The sequence below is a fragment of the Theropithecus gelada genome, chromosome 2, assembly GCF_003255815.1.
Source record: "Theropithecus gelada isolate Dixy chromosome 2, Tgel_1.0, whole genome shotgun sequence".
NCBI classification, from domain to species: Eukaryota; Metazoa; Chordata; class Mammalia; order Primates; family Cercopithecidae; genus Theropithecus; species Theropithecus gelada.
In genome coordinates this window covers 76,114,878-76,135,339 of record NC_037669.1, presented here as the reverse complement: position 1 = coordinate 76,135,339, position 20,462 = coordinate 76,114,878, and the positions used below count along the sequence as shown (strand labels likewise).

At 39.0% G+C, this 20,462-nt stretch overlaps 1 protein-coding gene and 1 long non-coding RNA gene across 2 annotated transcripts; one reads left to right on the top strand and one right to left on the bottom strand.

Annotated features, from left to right (window-relative positions):
• Window positions 1-169: 169 nt before the first annotated feature.
• LOC112618239 lies at window positions 170-8,975 on the top strand. The gene is made up of 3 exons (XR_003118050.1): window positions 170-2,581; window positions 6,503-6,558; window positions 8,558-8,975. It is a non-coding gene; the product is annotated as an uncharacterized LOC112618239 (long non-coding RNA).
• Window positions 7,294-19,814, bottom strand: PSMD6 (proteasome 26S subunit, non-ATPase 6). The gene is given in 10 exon segments (XM_025375028.1): window positions 7,294-7,502; window positions 7,653-7,730; window positions 10,146-10,314; window positions 14,925-15,033; window positions 15,146-15,365; window positions 15,624-15,769; window positions 18,647-18,852; window positions 18,972-19,014; window positions 19,016-19,131; window positions 19,608-19,814. Coding segments are annotated over 10 exon segments (1,329 nt in total). The 5' UTR covers window positions 19,753-19,814; the 3' UTR covers window positions 7,294-7,405.
• Window positions 19,815-20,462: the final 648 nt, after the last annotated feature.

Sequence of the window (20,462 nt, the reverse complement as noted above, 5' to 3'; positions counted from 1 at the left end):
TAAGAAATTAGCTTGTGGAACAAACATGTTACTTAACGGGCAATAAAATTAGGACTTCTCAATAAATAAGGTTGGCTGCATGAAATATTTTACATGTTTCTGCCTCGTGATACTAAACCCTTTCAGTCTACTCTGACTTTTCATCACTTTTGGCATTGAACACCCTTGTGAAGCCCCTTCACTTTAGCCTCCCTCTTACATAAGCTAAATAATTCTAAGACCAGGGGATGTTTCCATTTGCAGGCACAAAGCTTTGCCTTGGATAAATTAGCAACTCTGTAAACAGTGAACACTGCTGTATTCTGGCCTTGCATGTTTGTGAAGGAAACAAGAGGGAGTTGATGGATTGAGAAACACATTCTGTTTGTACTTAGGTGCAAAATTGATGACATGTAGTTTTGATTTAAGATAAGCTTTTTATCCAGACCTGGTCTAATCTCTTCCTTTTACATATCTTCCTTACTGGCAATACAAGTGCATTTTAGTATTATTTGGAACACGGCATAATCATTTACCTCTAGAAATCCAGACATTTTTACTCTTTGCAAATCATTCTGATAAATTATTTTTGTTGCTTAAAATAAGAGGAGCAACTGCTTTGTATATTAGCAAAAATGTTCATACCTGATATGAGAGAGTCATGTTGGCTTCAGTTCCTACTGCCTTATGGACTTCCCATTCCCTCCTTAAGTCAGCCACCCACTCAGTACTTGCCACAAATCTAATCATGAGGTGCTCTCTGTAGGTAAATCCTTTCACCATGGATGTCCTCAAACCTCCCAAGAAAAGGTTCAACTGCTAAGTCAATCTCTTACCCTTTTTAATTCCATTCCCTTGCAGGTATCCCGGCCCTGCATAACAAGATGATCCCAACTCAAAGAAAAGGGTTTAGCAGTGTTGGATCTTGGCATATGTGGGATTTCACCAGGCAGAAAGGCAGACAAGAGTAAGATTCTAGGCAGATGGAGCAAATGCGTCGAACGTGGGTATGAAGATGTTGAGGGATAGAGAATAATTCTGCAGGAATTCTGCTGGATGGAAGGGCCTTATAGGGTTAGAAAAGCTGGTGTCAGACTGTCAAGGACCTTAAATGTCATGGGGCCTCATCCAGGAACACATGGGATCAGGCTTAGATTAACCCAAATGTAACTCTCAGAGCCCAGAGATACTTCATGGTCCAGTCCTAGCACCATGCAGCTGCCAAAAGTCAAAGCCATTCAAATCTGTACTGAAAACTTTGGAAAATCAAAGAAGCACTTAAGTCTCTTTCCCCATCTCTTGAATTCTCACTCTCTCTTGCCTCAAAGATCTGTCTTTACCTGCCCCTGTCCCCGGTCCTAACAAAAAGCACTCCCCTAAATCAAGTCTAAGTTCCTCTCCCTTCTCACTCCTTTCTTAGTCTCCTCTTTCTTGTAAGAAGTTCTTGCTTCTGTTGTTAATGGAAGTTAATTAAAGTAGTCTTTCACCTTGTAGGGCTGTAATTCTTGGCACTTGTTATCCTCATTTTCTACATCCAAAACCCGTGAACTAGAATATCTCTTAGGAGGTAAGGAAGAGTGAGGCTATCAGCTGAAGAAAAAGTCTCCAGAGGGAAGGGGAGAATTACTTGTAATTTAATACTCTGTCAAAAAAACATCTCTGCCACCTATGGCTCCCCAGTAACAATGGAAGACAGAATCAACAGGTGAGAACCTCGGACAAAAATAAGTTACAAAGCCATTGTAATCCAGGTAAGAGCTATTAAGTTTCCAAACTAAGGCTGACCATGAGGATACCTGATACTGATTTCAGAAATCTTTTAAAAGTAGAACCAACAGGCCTTGAGGTCTAATTCTATTCAACATTAAAGGGAAGAGTGAGTCTAAGAAGACTTCAGGTTTTTAGCTTGGCCAAACCAATTGAGCTTTAAGTGAAATGTGTGATATGGCAATACAGAAGGAAAAAGACATAACGATAGATTTGAGCTGCTGGTGGGAAATCGTGGTTTAGTGCCCAGCTGGCTGTACAGGCTGGATGGACCTTAGGAGGGAGGTTTGAGCTGGAAAATAAAGATGGAGAGTTGTCTTTCACTTTTAGATGATCAATGAGGTCATAAGGGTAGATGAGTTTACCTGGGGAAATTAGGTAGCTATTCGATTTGGCTTATTATGTTAAAATAATACTTCTCTAGTTAAGTACTTAATATGCCCGACACTGTGCCAAGCATTTTATATATATCCTCTCTTTTATGAAGCCCTCATAGGGCAGGTATTTTGATTCCAATCATACTGATGAGGAACTCCTAAGAAGGTATCTTGCTTAAGGTCCCATGACAAATAGGCGGCAGATCCAGGATAATTCAAGCCTGTCAGAACAGTGATTCTTAATTTTTCCCCTCCTTAGGCTCCAGGAATCACGTGAAGTTATGGATCCTGTCTGACCGAGGCACAGGCACACCACATGTTTATATTCCGCCTCCAGGATATCACAGACCTGAAGCCCATCCTCCATGGCCCAGAGAGAAAACCCAGGACAAGACCTTGGAGAAGACTATTTTCATGAAGACAAATGGAGAAGAGCACTAGAGTAAAAAGTCAGAGAGGTAAGGAAAGGCAGAGAAGGGTGAGATTCAGATGGTTACAGGGTTAGAAGTTTAGAGTCGATTCCATTATAATTATCAATGCCATCTACCCATTTAGGTAATGTTTTATTATCCTGCTGTTTAGTCCAGGATAATTGGAACAGCATGTATTAGGTTGGGTGGAAAAGTTAGAACTTGGGCAGGGAGATTGCCAAAGAAGAGTATGAGTGAAGATGTGACTGAGTGATTGATGATGGTCTGAATTCGGTATTCAGGGAAGAGAACTGGAAGCCCACCACGTAGAATCTATGCAGGTGCTCTTTTTTTTTTTTTTTTTTTTTTTTTTTTTTGTTGAGATGGAGTCTCGCTCTGTCGCCCAGGCTAGAGTGCAGTGGCCGGATCTCAGCTCACTGCAAGCTCTGCCTCCCGGGTTTACGCCATTCTCCTGCCTCAGCCTCCCGAGTAGCTGGGATTACAGGTGCCTGCCACCTCACCCGGCTAGTTTTTTTTTTGTATTTTTTAGTAGAGACGGGGTTTCACCGTGTTAGCCAGGATGGTCTCGATCTCCTGACCTTGTGATCCACCCGTCTCGGCCTCCCAAAGTGCTGGGATTACAGGCTTGAGCCACCGCGCCCGGCATGCAGGTGCTCTTAAGACACTGGTTTGATTGGAATTACCTTCTTGTTAGATCTTAGGAATCTCCTTCCAGGTAACTTTTTCTATGATTAGACAATTGATTTGTTCAGGGTCACAGAGCAAAGTCCACATTCAATTCCATGTGGCCAATAAAAGTGAGGGGCTACAAGGTGGGATCCAGGGGCCAGAGTTATCAAAGTGATACAGCACTTTTAGGAATAGGACAGGGAATGGAGGAATTGGAATTCCAGTATTATTTTCAAAAGCAGAACTGGCTAGATGTGCTTGTGATTCCTGGGTGGAAACCATGGCAGTGGACAGAAGCAGCATGAAGGAAAAGAGCACTGGAATTCAGGTTGAGGAACTGTGAAGCCAAGGGTGTTGTATAGGTTGTCCATTTCAAATTAGTTAGGGTTGGGAGGAAGACTGAGGCAGCTACTTGGTTCTGGGATGATCTGCATGGAAGAGGGCAGAGTGACTTGGAGATGTGTGATTGAGGACAGTGAGCACAGTGAGTTGATGGTGTTGCTGGGTTGTAAGCAGCTTCAAAGAGATGGTATTTTGAAAGAAGGTGGAAACATAATGGCCAGGAGAACAAGCAAAGGACTAGGAAACAGTGAACTGAGGTGCATATGAATAAACAATCTCTAACCCAGAGGATTTCAAGAAAAGCAGAGTCCTCAAAAACCAAAGGTAGAGTTTCCCCACATTGATATTATACTAATTACACGTATAACAGTACTTTGGAAAAGCACAGGTCTCTGGTCACCTCTAAAAGGCAAGGTTGGTAAAGTTGTCAAGGTGCCATCTGCTGGTAGTCTTAACTAAATGGTCTCTTCAAGGGAAAGGGGATATATAATGGTTGGATTAAAGGCTCATTGAATAGCAAATTGTCCCTCTTGTTTCTTAAACCTAATTTGTACAGGGAAAGCTATGCCACTGTAAGAGATTTTTAAATGGAAAAAAAAAAAAAAAAAAGTTACACCCTTTGACCATGTATGTCAAGGTTAAAATGGCCTGGATCAGATTGCTACAAATTCCTGATAGCCTTTATATTCCTTCAGAAACACAAGCATAATGCAAATCTGTGGCTCTGTAGCTTTGAAACCAAAACTAGTGATTGTCAGAGCTTTTCATGTTTTCCAGATGGGGATTTTACCTCACTGCCCCATTGCCACTGTGGAGGCACAGGTTTGTTACCAGCAACTACAAGTTTATGCAGCATTGGGAAAGCCAGGGATTATCATAGTTCCCTCCACCCTTTTTCCCCATAATCATGGGGGCAGGTATTTCAACTGTCAACTATTCATCCTCTTAAAAACATTAGGTTAACGGCAGCACCAAGGACTAATTCAGAATATGAAATTACAGAAATGATTTGCTAATTAGTAGCCTTTTATCAATTAATGTTTGGTCAGGTTATAAAAGACCAAATGTATTCAGTCACAAAATCCTAAGTGTATTGGAGTATTGCATGCTTAGTGATCAAGTTGTAGGTATCCTTCTAGCTGTCTGGGGCAGGTAACAGCTGGGTGCTTAACAAAAGTGGTTTTTACACTGTTTCTGTCCTAAGAGACACTGCTATTTAGTAAGTTAAAAATTGACCTAAAGCTATTATTTCTAATACAGGAAATAGATTACTATACTTTGACATAGCTTTAAAATATTTATCTCTTACTGGATAGATTTGCTATAAAATCAGATTTTATTGAGGTAAGAGAAACTGGCATTTTTGCTTTAAAAATAACCACAAAAGATAGTTTATCCTGGTGATGTCATTTCACACTAGGATAATTTTGACTGAAACCAGGGTTAAAAATAAGACTGTTTCCAACTTCAAAAGAAAACATTTACCAACATGAAAAAGAAAACATTTACCAACATGAAAAAGGAACTATGTATAACTGTTTTAGCTCTGTCGCTCTGCAAATATAACTATCATTTCATAATCTTATTTTCATATTGTGAAGTACCCTTCTTGAATAAAAGCAGAAAAGTAAGACTTTCAAAAAACAAGCTGTATCAATTAAAGCTACTAGAGACAAGATGGTTAAGAATTATTTGGATAGTTTCTCCTAGCTCAAGCTTGTCCAACCCACAGCCCACGACAGCTTTGAATGTGGCCCAACACACGTGTAAATTTTCTTAAAACATTTGAGGTGTTTCTTTTTTGTTTTGTTTTGAGCTCATCAACTAAGTGTATTTTGTGTGGCACCCAAGACAGTTCTTCCAGTGTGGCCCAGGGAAACCAGAATATTGGACACCCCTGTCCTAGTTGATTAACACAGGAGACTTTTAACCATCAACCTCGCACGTACAATATTGGGGATAGTGCAGGGATAACAAACTCAAATGCCAACAGGGGCCAGGCAGACAGGCAGTGTATATGAACAGACTGGGTGGACTGGGGCACACTGGAAAACAAGCTATGCTTGTCGCTTAGCTTATTGGAGCATGAGTCCAGAGTTAGCCTAATCTTTCCTTTTTCCAGAGAAGCTAGATATGTGGTTTTTAAACTATCAACTTTTACGTGGTGACTATAAATTTTTTTCTTGAAAAAAGTATTTAGGGTGTGCCAGTTGCAGCCTGTGGGTGACCAACTGCAACTTTGTAACATTCAGAAGCCACCTTTGCATTCCTGACTAGCTTTGGTTTTCTGTAGAAACCCAAAAAGCTGAGGTTTTTTTCTTCAAGAAATGTTTTCTAGATAAGCGTTTTTAGAAATTCATAGGTGGAGATTCTCAAATACTTTAGGCATATTCAGCATTTTAAAAGCCTTCCCTCCACCATAGTGCCTACAGGAAACTCCTTTGAAAACAGCGCTCTGGCCACATTGCTTTCCTTGGCATATAACCAACGGCTCTTCTTCCAGCGATGAGAGCCACTGTCTTCACTTTTAAGATAATGCTTCTAATATTTTGCCATTAATTACCTTGTGATAGGGCTTTGATTTCCCAGCCTATTATTCATAGTCTACTGAAGAGTTTTTATCATGAAGAAATGTTGAATTGTATCAAATAATTTTCAATCAAATGAGATCATGTGTTTTTTTCTACTAATATGTTAACAGGGATCATTCCCATCAGTAAATGCTCTTTAAAACAAAAACACTCAAAACTCTTCTTTCCTTCCCCTGCCTTTTACAGTAAAATGCCATTTGCCATTCTCTTCTGAACTCACCTCTACCAAAACTGCTCATTAAGGTCACTAGTATCTCTGGCATCTTTCACTTAAGCCAAAAAGCTTAGGATCTCCTCTGATAAATTTTCTCCCCCTCATCCTCCTCACCCCATTCTAATCTTTTAGCAAATCCAGCTGCCTCTACAATCCATGCCACCAAATGCCATAGTGAGACTTAAAAGGTAAGCCAAATCTGCACTTAAAATTACCAGTGACTTTCCCTGTCTTTCTTCCCTCCATATGTGCATGGGCTCTCCCTCCTTTTCACTTAAATGTCACCTTACCATAGAAGCCTTCCACAACACCTCACAGAAGAGAGCCTATACCCTGTATCTCTATCTGGTTTTATATTTCTTATAGTACTTATTCCTATCTGACACACTGAAAAAAAACTGATAAAACTAATAAAGTAATAACTTGTAAAGTAATAACTTGTTTCAAACAGGGGAACAACTTTGTTTTCCTCACTGCTATTACTATGGTCCTACTTTTGGAAAAAAGATTCAATTTGCTAATATTCACATACAAGGTTTTAGAAAACTGAGATCAGCCTTGGTAGATTCTGTAATCCAGGTTATGTCGGCGTCCTAAAATAGGGTAACTTCCTGTCCTATATGGTTACTTGTTTCTGAGGGAAAGCTTATTACACATTTTACTGTCTTCTATCTTTTGTATACTAAGTGGGAGACACTGTTTAATTGTAGGCCACTATATAGTATGTACTCTTCTAAAAAATCAGGAAGCTTACAGGTAAGAAATAATGGGCTGTGTCACCATCTGAGGCATTTAGGATCTGAACCCAGCTGCAATCTTAACACTATAAACCAGACTTTCAATAATGAATAATTCAAGTGACAGTATTTTAACATAAGTGGACCCCATTCTACAAGGCATATGTGTTTAAGAAAAAATAAGTGGAAAGAAACAACAATGCATATTTATTTTATACAGGTGACCTGGGCACATAGTGAAGTAAGCTATAAAAATTCCAAATAATTATCTCTAAAGGAAATCCTTTGTTACATGGCTTTACATATTAATTACTCTGGAAAGTTTTTGAACTCTGTTTAGTAGCAGATCTCCTTTCTTGATAGTTTCTTGGTACTGCCAGTTCTTGCTATCAGGTCTATAAATAAATTCAAGAAAAAATGAATTATTTACCAGTCACATTACTCCATGACAATAGTTGACCTACTTTTAACATTTAAGGCACTTAAAATTTAGGAATGCCCCTTATTCTAAGCAATGTAACAAATGATACACAAAATGAGAGTACCTGTTGGTTTCTACTATTTCATTCACTTTATCTATTTTGCAGTGTAGTCTCCCAGCAGCAATAAACCTGGACAGTTCCCTAGAGAAAAAAAATAACAGCATTAGCTTTATAGAAAATTCTTAGAAAAATGCAAACTGCATTACAATACTGTCTTAAAATTGTAACATTTAGCGTCCCTTCAAGCTTGTTATTGCATATGCAGTAGTTGAGGTTGTCCCTGATGTATTGCAGGCTTTAAGTCATCTAGAATAAACATGATCCTAGAAGTTCCTATTCAGATAGAAAGTAGATCAAACAATGAAACCATTCATATGTACTCTGAGAAAAACTGTAGGTTAGGAAAAATTAGGGAATAAAACTGATCAAAGTAATAAAGTAATAAACTGTTTCAAACAAAAGACCTAAAACAAAATTATGGAACACAGCCCATGGGTAAACACATCAACAGCAGTAGTATTTACTAAAACAACGACCCCTTCCCTCTCCAACATATCTTAGTCTGAACAAGTGGGAGGCGAGAAATGATGCAGAATTATTGCTTTGCCCATTTTTAAAAAGGGGATTTCATCTAAAATGTAATTTTTTAAGGGAGAAAAAAAGAAGAATCCATGACAACCCAGATTTGAAATTCTTAGGTATCACAGAAATTTAAAACAAGGGCTTTTTAGGTAACAATAACTAGAGCTCAGTAGTGCAACCCTTGCCTCTTAAGCTTGTCTTAGAACGTGAAGGAAAAAAAACTGAACAATTCAAATACTACCTGAATTCAGCTACTACCTGAAAGGTACCAGCTGCCTTGCATTCACTTGTCATCAAGATGACTTAAGGAATACTGCTGTGTGTGCCCCTAACTAATTAAGGCTTTATCATCTTCACATCACAGTTAAGATACTGAAACATCACAGTTAAGATACTGAAGAGACATAACCTGACCAAGGCCACAGAGTTGGAAAAAGAAGGAAAGCCAAGCCCTTTTTCTCATGCACTGCTCACAACAAGCCACTCCTTCCACTGACTCATGAAAAACACACTCATAAGGCCCAGCCTGCACCCTAATGAACAACCCTCTTGGAGCTTGGAGAGTGGTCATCTGACTTCAATTTCACAGACTAGAATTCAGAAATGGAACAAAATCTTGGGATACCTGCCTTCTATTTTGGTAAGGATCATTTAAAAAATGTGTTGGTGTCTGAAACTTACCTTGAAGTGGTTAAAAAACATAAAATGTATAGATTGTGACAATATGTTAACAGGTACTGTACAATTCTTTAGAATGTTATGGATGTTTGAAATTTAAAAAATAGTAAAAAGAAAATGGTCTTATTTAAAAGAAATGCATCTTCATTTAAAGTTTCCACTGCGGACCACTGAAAACACCATCATCAACATTTAAAAACACCTACATGTGGGAGCCACCGATCTAGATACCATCTGGACATCCCATATTGTGTATGTCTCTTCCCCAACTCTACTCTCACCACCCTCGTCCAAGCCACAGTAACATCTCCTCCAAGAGCTACTAAACAGCACAACTGGTCTCTCTGCTACCTTACTCTATATAAGACACTGCATAGGACCATGTAACTTGGGCTCAAAATCTTCCAGTGGCTCCCTATCAAACCTAAATTAAAACTCAAACTCCATTCCATGACCTACAAGGCCCCTACACAAATCACCTAACTCTCCATATATTATCTTCACAATCTCCTCCTGCTCCCCCGACGATGCTGGAGCCACACTTGACATTTTGTGTTCCTACAACATCCAAGCTTATTCCTGACTCAAAGCCTTAGCCTTTTCTATCCCCTTTTCTGCATGCAGAAGGACTCCATATGGCTGACTCTTCTCAATTCAAATCTCAAAGCAAACCTCACCTCCTCAAGCATGCCGTATGTAAGGATAGCATTTTCTCATCTCCATAGGTTCATTTCTATGTGAAATTACCTTTTATATTTGCTTCCTTGCCATCTCTTCCCTACTACTACAATGAAAGTCTGTGAAGAGGGAGCTGTAAAACAATACCAAACATACAGTAATGGCTCATTAAGTAGTTGTTCAATCACTGATGCAAGTACTAAAAGTCCCACATTTAACAACCAATTTGACCAGAATTGCAGCAGCAACCTAAAAACTGGAAGGAATTATCAGAGGGGATATGACCAACTGTAAAATACGAGATCTAAGAGTCATTACTATAGCTGCAGTGTGGTCTACAAAGAAGTAACAGAAGACAGCTCTGGTAACAACTGGTCTAATGACCTTTAACAAATCACTTAGAGTCACTACAACTCATTTTCCTATCTGTTAATGCAAGGGGCAGATACGAGGAAGGCAGAGGCGACAGGATATATATGTTTTGATAATACTGAGGAAAAAACCTCCCCCCTCCCCGTCAAGGTTGAGGGAACCAATGTAAACAAGTAAACTGTACCAAGTTCACGTATTAAAAGGCAACTTTAAAATTTCAGTTAACATGGCATTATTCAGACTTACTGATCAATGAATTCCACACCAACACCAAATGCTTCTGCCATATAGCCAAGGGTTAATGACCTGTATGATTCCAGCAGCTGACTGTATGCATGAATTCTCATTTCTCTTACATAGTATCGATAATGAGGAGCAAAAAGCCAGTCCTTTTTCATTTCCTGTTCCACAACCGCTGCAATGAATAAAATAACAAATTATAAGACTCTCCTTTTCAGATAAAAAGATTAAAAACTAAAGCAACACTAGTTGAGTCCAACAGATAGATGAACAAGTATCAAACTTCTCACTGCCCTGCCACATCATGTCATCAACAATGGCAGCAACAGCAGTGATAAAGAAGGCCAGGTATGTAAACATCATCCTTAAGTAGCAGGTGGCTATTTGACATCACCATCAGAAAGAGCTCAGCTTCTAAAGGAACCTGTTCACAGATGACAAAGTTCATGTACTAACATTTTAACCATGGAGAACTTCTTACGCCTTAAGTAAAATAAAGTAAAATTCATTTTTTAAACAATTCTAACAGAGAAACAGCAGGTGCAGTGAAAAATGATTTATATAGACCAGAAAAAGGTATAAACCAGACATTTTCAAACAGCAACAAAACTCAGAAGCAAGAAAGCAAAGACTGATGACTCCTATTTCCTGTTTATTTGTTCATGTAAATAGTCTACATAACAAAACACTATGAACAAGGTTTGAAGACAAATGATAAACTAGAAAATTTATTTACAATGATGAGTTAATGGCCTTGATCCAGAAAGAGGTCTTTAGAAGTCAATTAAACAGTAAAATGTATGTAGAGGATTAATGAGCAATCCACACAAATATAAATTATTTTACTGAATAACTCCTGTATATCACTGCTCTAGATAGTTATATAGCAGTGAACCAAAAGACAAGATCCTTGCTGCCACAAAGACTAAATTTTCAAAGGGCAGAGACAGATCAACAAATACACAAGATAAATCCTGTGAAGAAAATAAAAGTAACATGATAGAGTGACGAGCAAGTCCTCCACTGGATTGGAGTGGACAGGGAATATCTCTTTGAGGGGTTGGCTAAGCACAGAGCAATGTAAATGATAAAAAGTCTGAAGGCAGGAAAAGCATGGTTAAGCCCAGGAACAGAAAGGATGGCAGACTCAGTAATGCAAGTAGGAAGACAACTACAGGGATACAGAAGGTGAGCAAGAAAAGAGACTCTAGAGTACACTTATGTTTGTGGTTTCAACAAGATGGAAATCCCTGGAGAAGGAGAATAGTTGTTTTTAGTGTTGGGGGTCAGGGTGGGATTTAAGCATACGCTGGCAGTGTTCAAGTGGATATGCCTATTAAACAGCCAAGTGAGGACACTAAGGAGGCATTAAGGCATGAGTCTGGTGCTCCAGTTTGGGGCTGGAGACACGAATTTGTCAATCACTGCCATCCAAACGTTATCTGATGGCACAAAATGAAGATAAGAGACAAGGTCAATAACTCAGTCTAAGGCAGTCACAGTCACTGAGAGGTGTAACAGTGGATGAGGAGGTAGGTCCAGAGAAAACAAGAGCATGTTACTGCAGAACCAAGAGAAAGCTGTGGTGAGAAGCAAAGGATGGTCAACATCAAGGCAGATAAAGATGAGCAAGGGAACACATGATTTAGCAACATGGAGTTCCATGGCCACTAACCATGAGATGGTACGTATTCTCACTAATAAGAGAAATGCATAACACAGCAATAAAATTATTTCTGTCCTCTCAGACTGGCAAAGAGTATGGAGAGGGTGGGACAGGCTCTCTCAAATGCTATAGATTGAGAGAAGTATAAATTGTGTAAATATAAACTGGCATATTTCTGGAGGGCAACAGTGGTCGACACAATATATTTAACCTTTGGAAAGTTCAATTTCTTAGACTTTTTTCCCAAGGAAATAACAAGTGGGAAGGATGCATTGTTGGAGTGTTCAAAACAGAGTTGCTTATAATAGGGCAAAACTGGAAACAACCTAGTTTTCTGTCAGTAGAGGATAAATTATGGCATAGCCAATACACTGAAATACTAGGAAGTCCTTAAGAAAGGATAACGTGAAGCTCCTAGGAACACTACCTGTTCAATTTGCTGCTATTCTCGATGTTAGTACACGACAGCCACTCAAAAACTAAATGACCAATTATATATATAGTGACATGAAAAGATACATTACTTGTGAAGAGAAAAAAAGGTACTTACAAAACAGCGTATAAAATACATCCACAATACATAAAAGTGTTACATGCCTGTATCTCTGAGTAACAGTACCCCTGAAGGACACACTTGAAAACCTGATTAACAGCAGTTGCCTCTAGAGAAAGGACACTGGTGATCATACATTACAGAAAGCCTTTTTCTTCTTTATATGATATTGTTTACAACTGTATCATATAAAGTATACATATAGTGTATAGTATATGTGTACATATAGCTTTGGTTTTTAAATGTTTTTCTTTTTTAAAGTGCATATAACAAATGAATAAAAGGTCTAGAAGGATATATAACAAAATATTAAAATCATTGTCTCGGGGAGAATTTTATGTGAGTGAATGTGTGTATGGACTTGGGAGTGAGGTGAGATACAAAACCTTTCACTTTCTCAGTTTATTTTTGATTTCTAAATATAGTCAGGTATTACCTAGAAAAGGACACTACTTCCTTTTCCAATTGAATTATTTTAGAGCACATTAGTACCAAGTACTATCCTGCTGTCAGGTCATTATGAAGATTTAAAAAAAAGCATAAGGTCTGCTCCCAGAAATTCTAGTTAGCAAAGGAGGCAAACTAGGAAATTATCACAAAACAGTGTGCTAAGTTTTAGCAAGTGGGGCAGGTGGCCAGTAAGTATATGAAAAGATGCTCAACGAAACTAGTCATTAGAGAAACACAAAATTACAATGAGATATCATTTCACACCCACAATGATACCTATAATCAAAAAGACAGAAAATAGTAAGTACTGGATGTGGGAACACTGGGACCCTCACACACTGCTGATGCGAATGTCAAATGGTGCAGGCACCTGCTTTGGAAAACTGGCAGTTACTCAAAAAGTTTATCAGAGGGTTACCATTAAAGTGCAGCCATTCCACTCCATATGTCCACAGAAAAAGCTGTACACAAATCTTCACTATAGCATTATTGATAGTAGCCAAAAAGTGCAATCAATCAAAAAATCTATGAACTAATGAATGGATAAATAAAATGTAGTATATACGTACAACAGACTATCATTTGGCTATAAAACAAAATGAAGTACTGATACATGCTACAACATGGATGAATGTGAGAGCATTATCAAGTGAAAAGCCAGGAACAAAAAGCCACATATTTTATGACTGCACTTAGATGATATGTCAAGAATAGGCAAATTGGTACAGACATAAAGTAGATCAGTGGTTGCCAGGGGCTGGGGGAAAGGAGGAATAGGGAGTGACTGCTAATGGGTATGGGTTTCCTTTTGGGGTGATCAAGATGTTCTGGAATTATTATTTTCAAAATCTTGCCAACATACTAAAAACTACTGAATTGTACACTTTAGGTAATTTTATGGTATGTGATTTAAACTTCAATTTTTTTAAAGGAGGGGGCATAAAATAAGAGCCCCAGGAATGCAGAGAAGTAAGAGATTTGTTCTGACTGAGGGAAGCAGGGAACGGCTCTATATTTGAGTTGAGTGATGACCAGGAGACCCCAAGCATAAAAAGGGAAAAGAGCAGTTCTACAATATAACCTTATGTACAAAAGCAACATAACTTTATGTGTATGTATGAGAAGATAAGGCCAAGTGAGTAACTCATCATGCTGGAGAAACCTGTTCCTACATTACCTAGGGTAAGTACTATGAATTCTCACAAAGCAGCCCAATTTATATGCATGGAGAAAGCATCCAAAAACACTGGGCCAAAAGCCACTGCAAAAACATTAACAGTAATCATTTAGAATCCTCCATTCCCACTTTTCACCAATGCTATCTATTAAACCAAACACCTTCTGAAATTTGCAGCATGAACAAGAGACTGTATCAATGTCAAATTTTAAGTTTTGGGAAAGACCCCTGGGTCAACTTGATGCAAGCTAATTCTTCTATCATCTTAATAGTTTGTGGTCATTATTAGGAAACCAAATAGCCAGGAAAGAATGGGGACAAGAGGGAAAAACAAGTAAATGTGTGTAGGCAGGATCACTATAAACTAGCTTTGAAGGAATACAATTAAGTTCAACAGATTATTTTCTTAACCCATAGCCCTTGAAAATGATTTGCAAATCAGCACAAAGATTTAGCTATTTAGCTATTGCATACAGAATAACCTATTGCTGAATTCAAGGTTCAATTAATCTCTAACCCAAATCACATTCAGAATTCCCTCACTTCTTTCTCCATGAAGTTCAATATTTATAGCCATTTGCTAACTTTTGCCTTATACCCCATTACGACACTAAACCAGGGGTCTGGCAAATATCCTCAGCAAAGGGCCAGAGAGTAAATATTTTTAGGCTTTGCAAGCTACATAGCTCTCTGTCACATCCTCCTTTTTTAAACAACACTTTAAAAATGCAAAATTCATTCTTACCTCCTGGGCCATACAGCAGGCCACAATCTGATGACCCCTTTTCTAAACAAAACTGGGCACATTAGGAACAATGATCAAAGACATGCAGCTATCTACACACTACATTTCTCAGATAGGTAAAAAATCTTCTGAGGTTATTTGCACATAGGATCAGGAGTAAGACAGATAATCAAAAATATCAATTCTATCCTTACCTAATGATTGGAAGAAAACAGAGTAACGGCATTCATAGAGTGAAAACAGATACTGCCGAACTGCTGGAAGACTGTGCAACACTTCAAGAATCTCTGCTCCTTTAATGACCTAGGTATTTTAAAAAACATATATACAAAATTTAAAAATGTACACTTTAATGATTTTGTGTATTGAAACAAAAAAAAGTCTTTAAATTTGAGTATAAAAGTTTGGTCATTACCTTTTCCCTGAGATCTGGTCTTTCTAAGGCAATCATACTGACATAGACAGTGTAAGTCACAAATGTTTTATAATCCATGAGTTCATAGGATGTAAATGTTGAAACAGTGTCAAGGAAGAGTTCAGCTGCCTGTTTGAAATCACGAATAGCCACACAATAAAGACCCTGATACACTTTTAGGCGGTTTCTCCTGTCCCAGTCTCCTCCTTCTTCTATTAAGCTATGAAATAAAAACAGTAAGATCATAGTCTGGAAACAGACAAAGCCATGTTTTAAAAAATTTTCTGTTATTTGAAATGAGGAAACAACTTTTAACAACTTGAACCAAAAGGAAATATTTAAAATATTTTACTAAATAAGTACATCAATTATTTGACCAAACTTACTGGCTATAAACAAAACAGGCAGTTTCTTATATCAACTTCTCATTTGTAGCATCATAATTTAGAGAGAATATAATCCCACTGTTAGAAAGTACCTTTTTGCCTTTTCTGTGTTTCGTGTGATGAGATCATTATCCATATAAAATAAGCCAATCCTAAGGAGATAGAATACAATATCCAATCGGTGACCCAGGGCCACAGTTTTGTCATATGTCTTGCGAAAGGCTGTCAGAGCTCCCTCCTGTCAAGAAAGCCAAGGCAATAGGTGAGAAAAGGCTACAAGTTTCCAAAAAAAAGCTATCAGCTGTCTGGGATTTTCTTCAAAAGTTGGGGGAACAGGTAGGAGTAGAGGTACAGCAAGATGGCCATTAACTGGTAATTGTTGAAGCTGGGTGGTAAGTACACAAGGGTTTATTATTCTACTTTCTCTACCTGTATAAAGCATAAAAAATACATAATGCCCAAGCATATACTTAGATTCTGGAAAACAATTTAAGAAAAATATAATATATTCACAATTGTTAAGTATTTTTCTTTGTTCTGTATATTCAATGTTTTCTCTCTTCAATAATCACAATATACTATTTCAAAATAATCATATCTGAAGGGTTTTGGAAATTGTATCTTAGTCGCTATTAGAATATGACTAAATTTGTAAATATATAATTTTCTCTCAAAGCATTGTGGGATGTTTCCTTTGCTTTAAAGACAAGAATGTGAATAAAATAATTTATTCACACTTGGTAGTTTTCAGTATATGTCTGCCTGGTTTGTTTTATGTAATTATTAGTTATCTTTCATAAATTTATAAGGGACTGGGAAGACAGCAATGGATACACGTAGCACTCAGATCTTGGTTTTTAAATACTATCCCCCACTAAAAGGAACCAGGGATCCTGGGACAAATGGATAATTCTAGGTTTATTGGAGTGAAAATAACAGGTGAACCTGTGACATTTTGTTTTATCAGAAAATAAGACTAATGAGATATGTCAAAAGGACAAAGTGTCTTGAAAGAGCCTCTACTAACAAATTTGCAACAAACTTAGCACCATAAAGAATAAAGATTCTCATCAGTGGTAACAGTGAATAATAAAAGCCCACTAAGTCCATTAAGTATTTAGTAATACTAAATAAAATAAAATATAAAAAAAGAGTAAATAGGAGGGGAAAAGTTCTTTTTGGAAGAATGATATTTAATAAACACAGAGGAAATATAATATTAGAACATTTTACAACTTCCTGATATTGATTCAAGCATGTCCTTGTTGAAATTCTTCAAAACCTGAATCAAAAGTTTGAAGTTTCTCATTCATATGTAATATATTAGTCTTTAAAACCAAACCACAAACACACAGCTTAAAAGTAAATGGAAACCACTAGCTAATTCTAAATTTTTATGTATTTTCCAAATTTTTACAATGACCAAGTCTTAAGTTTACAACCAGAAAAGAGAAAAAAACCTCGTTTTAGATATACATTACAGAACATTTAGGCACTTATTATGTGCTAGGTACCAGCCTAAGCTTTTTCCTATCTTTAATCCGCATTAAGTAGAAACTATCAGTACCCCTATTTTACATATGAGGAAACCAAGGGTTTCATAAATCATAATTACCAAGGTTGAAAATAGAACCCAGGCAATCTGATTCAAGAGCTGACACTATTTTTATTTTTTTTATATTGGCACCATGTCATTCTACATCTAAATACTTCCAGGCAAATAATTTAAAATTAAGAACATTCAAAGCCCTTTTTCTTAACCACTATTACACAGTTACTCAAATTTCAAAGATCCAGTAATGGTGGGTACCCCTCTGGTGCCCTGATGGTGGAGTAAGCTGGCTGTTATATAGAACAACAGGCCACACATATTTAAAAAAAAAAAAAAAAAATTTCATTATCCCAACAATTGTTTCATATACTATACCCTAGAGAAACACTAGCATATATACACAGAGACATACATAAGCATGTTTTTACAGCAGCAGTTTGCTAAAGCAAAAACAGATGAAAATAACACACATGTCCAACAACAGCTGAACAGGCAAATAAACTATGCCAGAGCTAGCTCTACTGTGGAACATTTGGCAGCAGTTAACCAGGATGAGCCAGATTTATGTATGCTGGCATGGAAAGACCTCTTAAATATGGAAAGACCTCTTAAATATAATGCTGAATGAAAGGGGCAAACAGGACCGTACACTAGTACACTGTGATCCCATGTACAAAAAAAAAAAAAAAAAAAAAAGACAAAAATTTCTGCAGGTATTAATTTTTTTTAAATTTGTTCTTTTATTGAGCATTTATATTTTTATATATAAAATTTTACATAAAAAAGATTTTATGGCCGGGTGCAGTGGCTCACGCCTATAATCCCAGCACTTTCGGAGACCAAGGCAGGTGCATCACCTGAGGTCAGGGGTTCAGGAGTTCGAGACTAGCCTGGCCAACATGGTGAAACCCGGTCTCTACTAATAATACAAAAAAATTAGCTGGGTGCGGTGGCGCACGCCTCCCTCGGCCTCAGCTACTCGGGAGGCTGAGGGAGGAGAATCGATTGAACCCAGGAGGTGGAGGTTGCAGTGAGCCAAAATCACTCCATTGCACTACAGCCTGGGCGGCAAGAGTGAAACTCCGTCTCAAAAAAAAAATATTAAAAAGTTTATATAAATGCACAGTAAGGTACACAGTAAAGAAAGATCAACAGAACTTCAGCATTTACTATACTGTTTCTTAGTTTCTGCTAAGGAAAGTATTACTCGTGTAAAGTACTAAAGACACCAGACCAGTGCTTCCCAACCAAGTGAGAAAACTGCTGAAAATGATCCCAATTTTGTAAAAGCAGTAAATAAAATTCTCTAGATCTACACTTACGTTTTTATTGGCATGGGGTGAAATGGGGAAGAATACAGCCCTAGCTGCTCTTTAGGGAAATGACAAGGCATTTCATGGAGACTTTTTCATCTTTACATTGATTCACTAGTATAAGCAAGCATGATTACCTTTATACTTTTTCTAAAACGAAGTTAATTTTTTTAATGAGAAACGATTATCTGGAATAGTCCCCAATTTTAGCCCACACTAACTACAGAGAGGGGAAACCATCTCCACTCACTTTGTCACCTATCCGGCAGAGGTACTCGGCCTTTGCCATCATTGCATCGCGAATTTCGCTCTCTCCTAGATTCTTCTCTGCATCTTCCAGCTCCTCATCCAAACGCTTCAACTCGTCTTCATTTGCCTTCTTCATTTTATTGAGTAGGTCCACGTCTATCTGCCAGTCGAGGGATCTGCACAAGGCTTCATAGTAAGGAGCCATGTCTGACATGCAAAAAGAGGGATGTGTGAGTGGGGACACTTGTGCCCTCAGGTCAAAGTCGGCCCACGTCTTTCACCCCCCGACCCCCAATAAGTCATCCACCAGTCTCTTCCCCACTAACAGGAAGGCATGGGATGGCGCTTAACAATCGACTTGGCAAAACATGAAACGTATGCTGGTGGGAGGTTTGCGTGAGGGCCAATCCTGGCACTGCCAACCTCTACTAGGGCTGGAGGGAGGGCAATCCTCGGTTTGCTCTTGCCGGATTCTGTTCCAAAAGTCTTCAAACAGGGAAAGACTTTTTATACACACATACACACATATGTTCAAACACTCACATTCACTATAGAAGGGCCAAAAAGAACCGAACCCAAATTTCCTTCCACAGGCAAGCTGAACTCTCCTGCTGGAATACCCCGCGCCCGGGAGCAGTCCCGAATGACAGTAAGTTACGGGGCCTTTACTCTGTGCCTAGCACAGGGATAAATATTAATGCCTCACGACTCTCCTCCAAGCTGCCCTTACAGGGGAAGGCCGCACAGAGATGCCAACCGCTCCGAGATAAGGCGAGGTCCCCCAGGGTATCCCCAAACCAAAGCAAAACCCTAAGGACCGGAGAAGCCAGGCCTGGTCTCGGAGACCCCGTCAGAGGGACGCCCCGGGGTCTGGAACTCCATCAAAAAAAGTCCCCGCAGGCTCCGGAACGCGGGGACGGCCCAGGCCTAGGCCGCTGACTCGGCGCTCGTGCGGGCCTCACTGTTATCGCGGACGGCCGCCATCAGCTCGTCGCGCACGGCAGCGTCTCCGCGGTGCTCCGGCAGGCTGAGCAGGAAGCGCAGCTGCGCGATGCGCAAGTCGGGGTTCTTGGGCAGACCCTCCTCCTCCAGGTTCTCCAGCGGCATCGCGGCGATGGGGACAGCGGCTGACAGGAGACAACTCGGTTCCGACCGGCTACGGCAGCGGAAGCGGGAGGAGTCGGCGAATACGCCCGGCCGCCTCCGGCCCGACTTCCGGCTCCGTCTCCGCCGGCAGCGTCCTCTGCTGGACACCTCCGGGAACGCCTCGCCCGGCCTGGGCGCCTGCGCCCCAGTGTGGTCACCGCGGGCTTTTCCACGCTCAAGGCCCCAGCGGAGTCGCAGAGTGGGTGCGGCCCAACTCAAAAGCCCAATTTCTTGAATCTCTTTCTCACTCCCTTTTTAGCTATTTTACTTTCTGTTTGTAACTGAAGGGACCTTAAAATTTTTTGAAAACTGAAAATGTAATAACAGCATCGATAAAAAATCACCATAGTTTGTCGAGTCGTTACTCTTATGCATCTCATTAAAATCATCTTCATGCTGCGAGGTAGTACTATTAGCCTATTTAGTAGGTAAGACAACTGAGGCACAAAGAGGTTAGGGAAACTGATCAACCAAGGTCATGTAACAGCCGTGTTGCAAGGCCTAAATGAAAACCCCTATCTAGAACTCTAAAATCCACATTCTTTCTGCAGTTTTTAGAAGAAAAAAACTGCACCCAGGATTCTGCGTCATAGTACAACAGCATGGTCGTTTTGTTTACATATAAATTAAATCAAATCATTACATGCCTGCATTTTCAGCCTCCTTTTGTT